Genomic DNA, 748 nt, shown 5'->3' with positions numbered 1-748 from the left:
TAGTTACTTGGTCATTTATCTGTGAATGAGGTGGGGTCTCCTCTTCTCCTCTGGCTGCCACCATTCCCAAAAGTGCACCGTCACCGAGGCCGCCCTTCCCCTCGCGGCCCTTCCTGGCTCCCCTTGGCACCCAAGTTCCCCTCCCCCCTCCCAAAGGCCACTGCCACCCTTCCCCCCCCCTCCCGAAGGCATCTGTCGCCCTCCCTCCCTCCCCCCTCCCTTCCCCTCCCGAAGACCTCTAACCCCCTCCCCCCCTCCTCCCCCCCCTTCCCCTCCCGAAGACCTCTAACCCCCTCTCCCTCCCCTCCCCCCCTCCGCACAGCGACGGGCAGACGGCGGCGGCGCTGGGGTCGACGGACCTCCTCAACGCGTCCGTTCTCGAGGCCGCCCTCCTGCCGCTCAACCTGACGGACGCCCTCAACATCAGCGACCTCGTCCCTCCGCCCAACATCACGGCGCCCAGCTCTCGCGGCGGCGGCGTGGCGCAGGACAACTTCGGGGACGATGCCTCATGGATCCTCACGGCCACCTTCATCATCTTCACCATGCAGTCAGGTGAGGCTCAGGTCACCTTCATCATCTTCACCATGCAGTCAGGTGAGGCGGCGGAGGCTCAGGCCACCTTCATCATCTTCACCGTGCAGTCAGGTGAAGCTCAGGCCACCTTCATCATCTTCACCCTCTTCGCGAGGTATAGCGAGGACAGGCTGCATGTTTTGCCGGAATGTATAGTTCATAATCTCGCATG

The 748-nt window shown here is 63.8% G+C and overlaps 1 protein-coding gene across 1 annotated transcript in view; it reads left to right on the top strand.

The window, feature by feature from the left end:
• The window catches only part of LOC119587386 (putative ammonium transporter 3), a 14615-nt gene that overhangs the window by 2292 nt on the left and 11575 nt on the right, over positions 1–748 (top strand). The window contains exon 4 of the mRNA XM_037936129.1: positions 323–555. Coding sequence (XP_037792057.1) covers positions 323–555 — 233 coding nt within the window. The remainder of the gene's footprint in view (positions 1–322; positions 556–748) is intronic.

The sequence above is a fragment of the Penaeus monodon genome, chromosome 22 (genome assembly GCF_015228065.2).
Source record: "Penaeus monodon isolate SGIC_2016 chromosome 22, NSTDA_Pmon_1, whole genome shotgun sequence".
In the NCBI taxonomy this organism is placed as follows: Eukaryota; Metazoa; Arthropoda; class Malacostraca; order Decapoda; family Penaeidae; genus Penaeus; species Penaeus monodon.
Note: the sequence above shows the minus strand (reverse complement) of the source record. Positions and strands in the feature narration are given on the sequence as shown.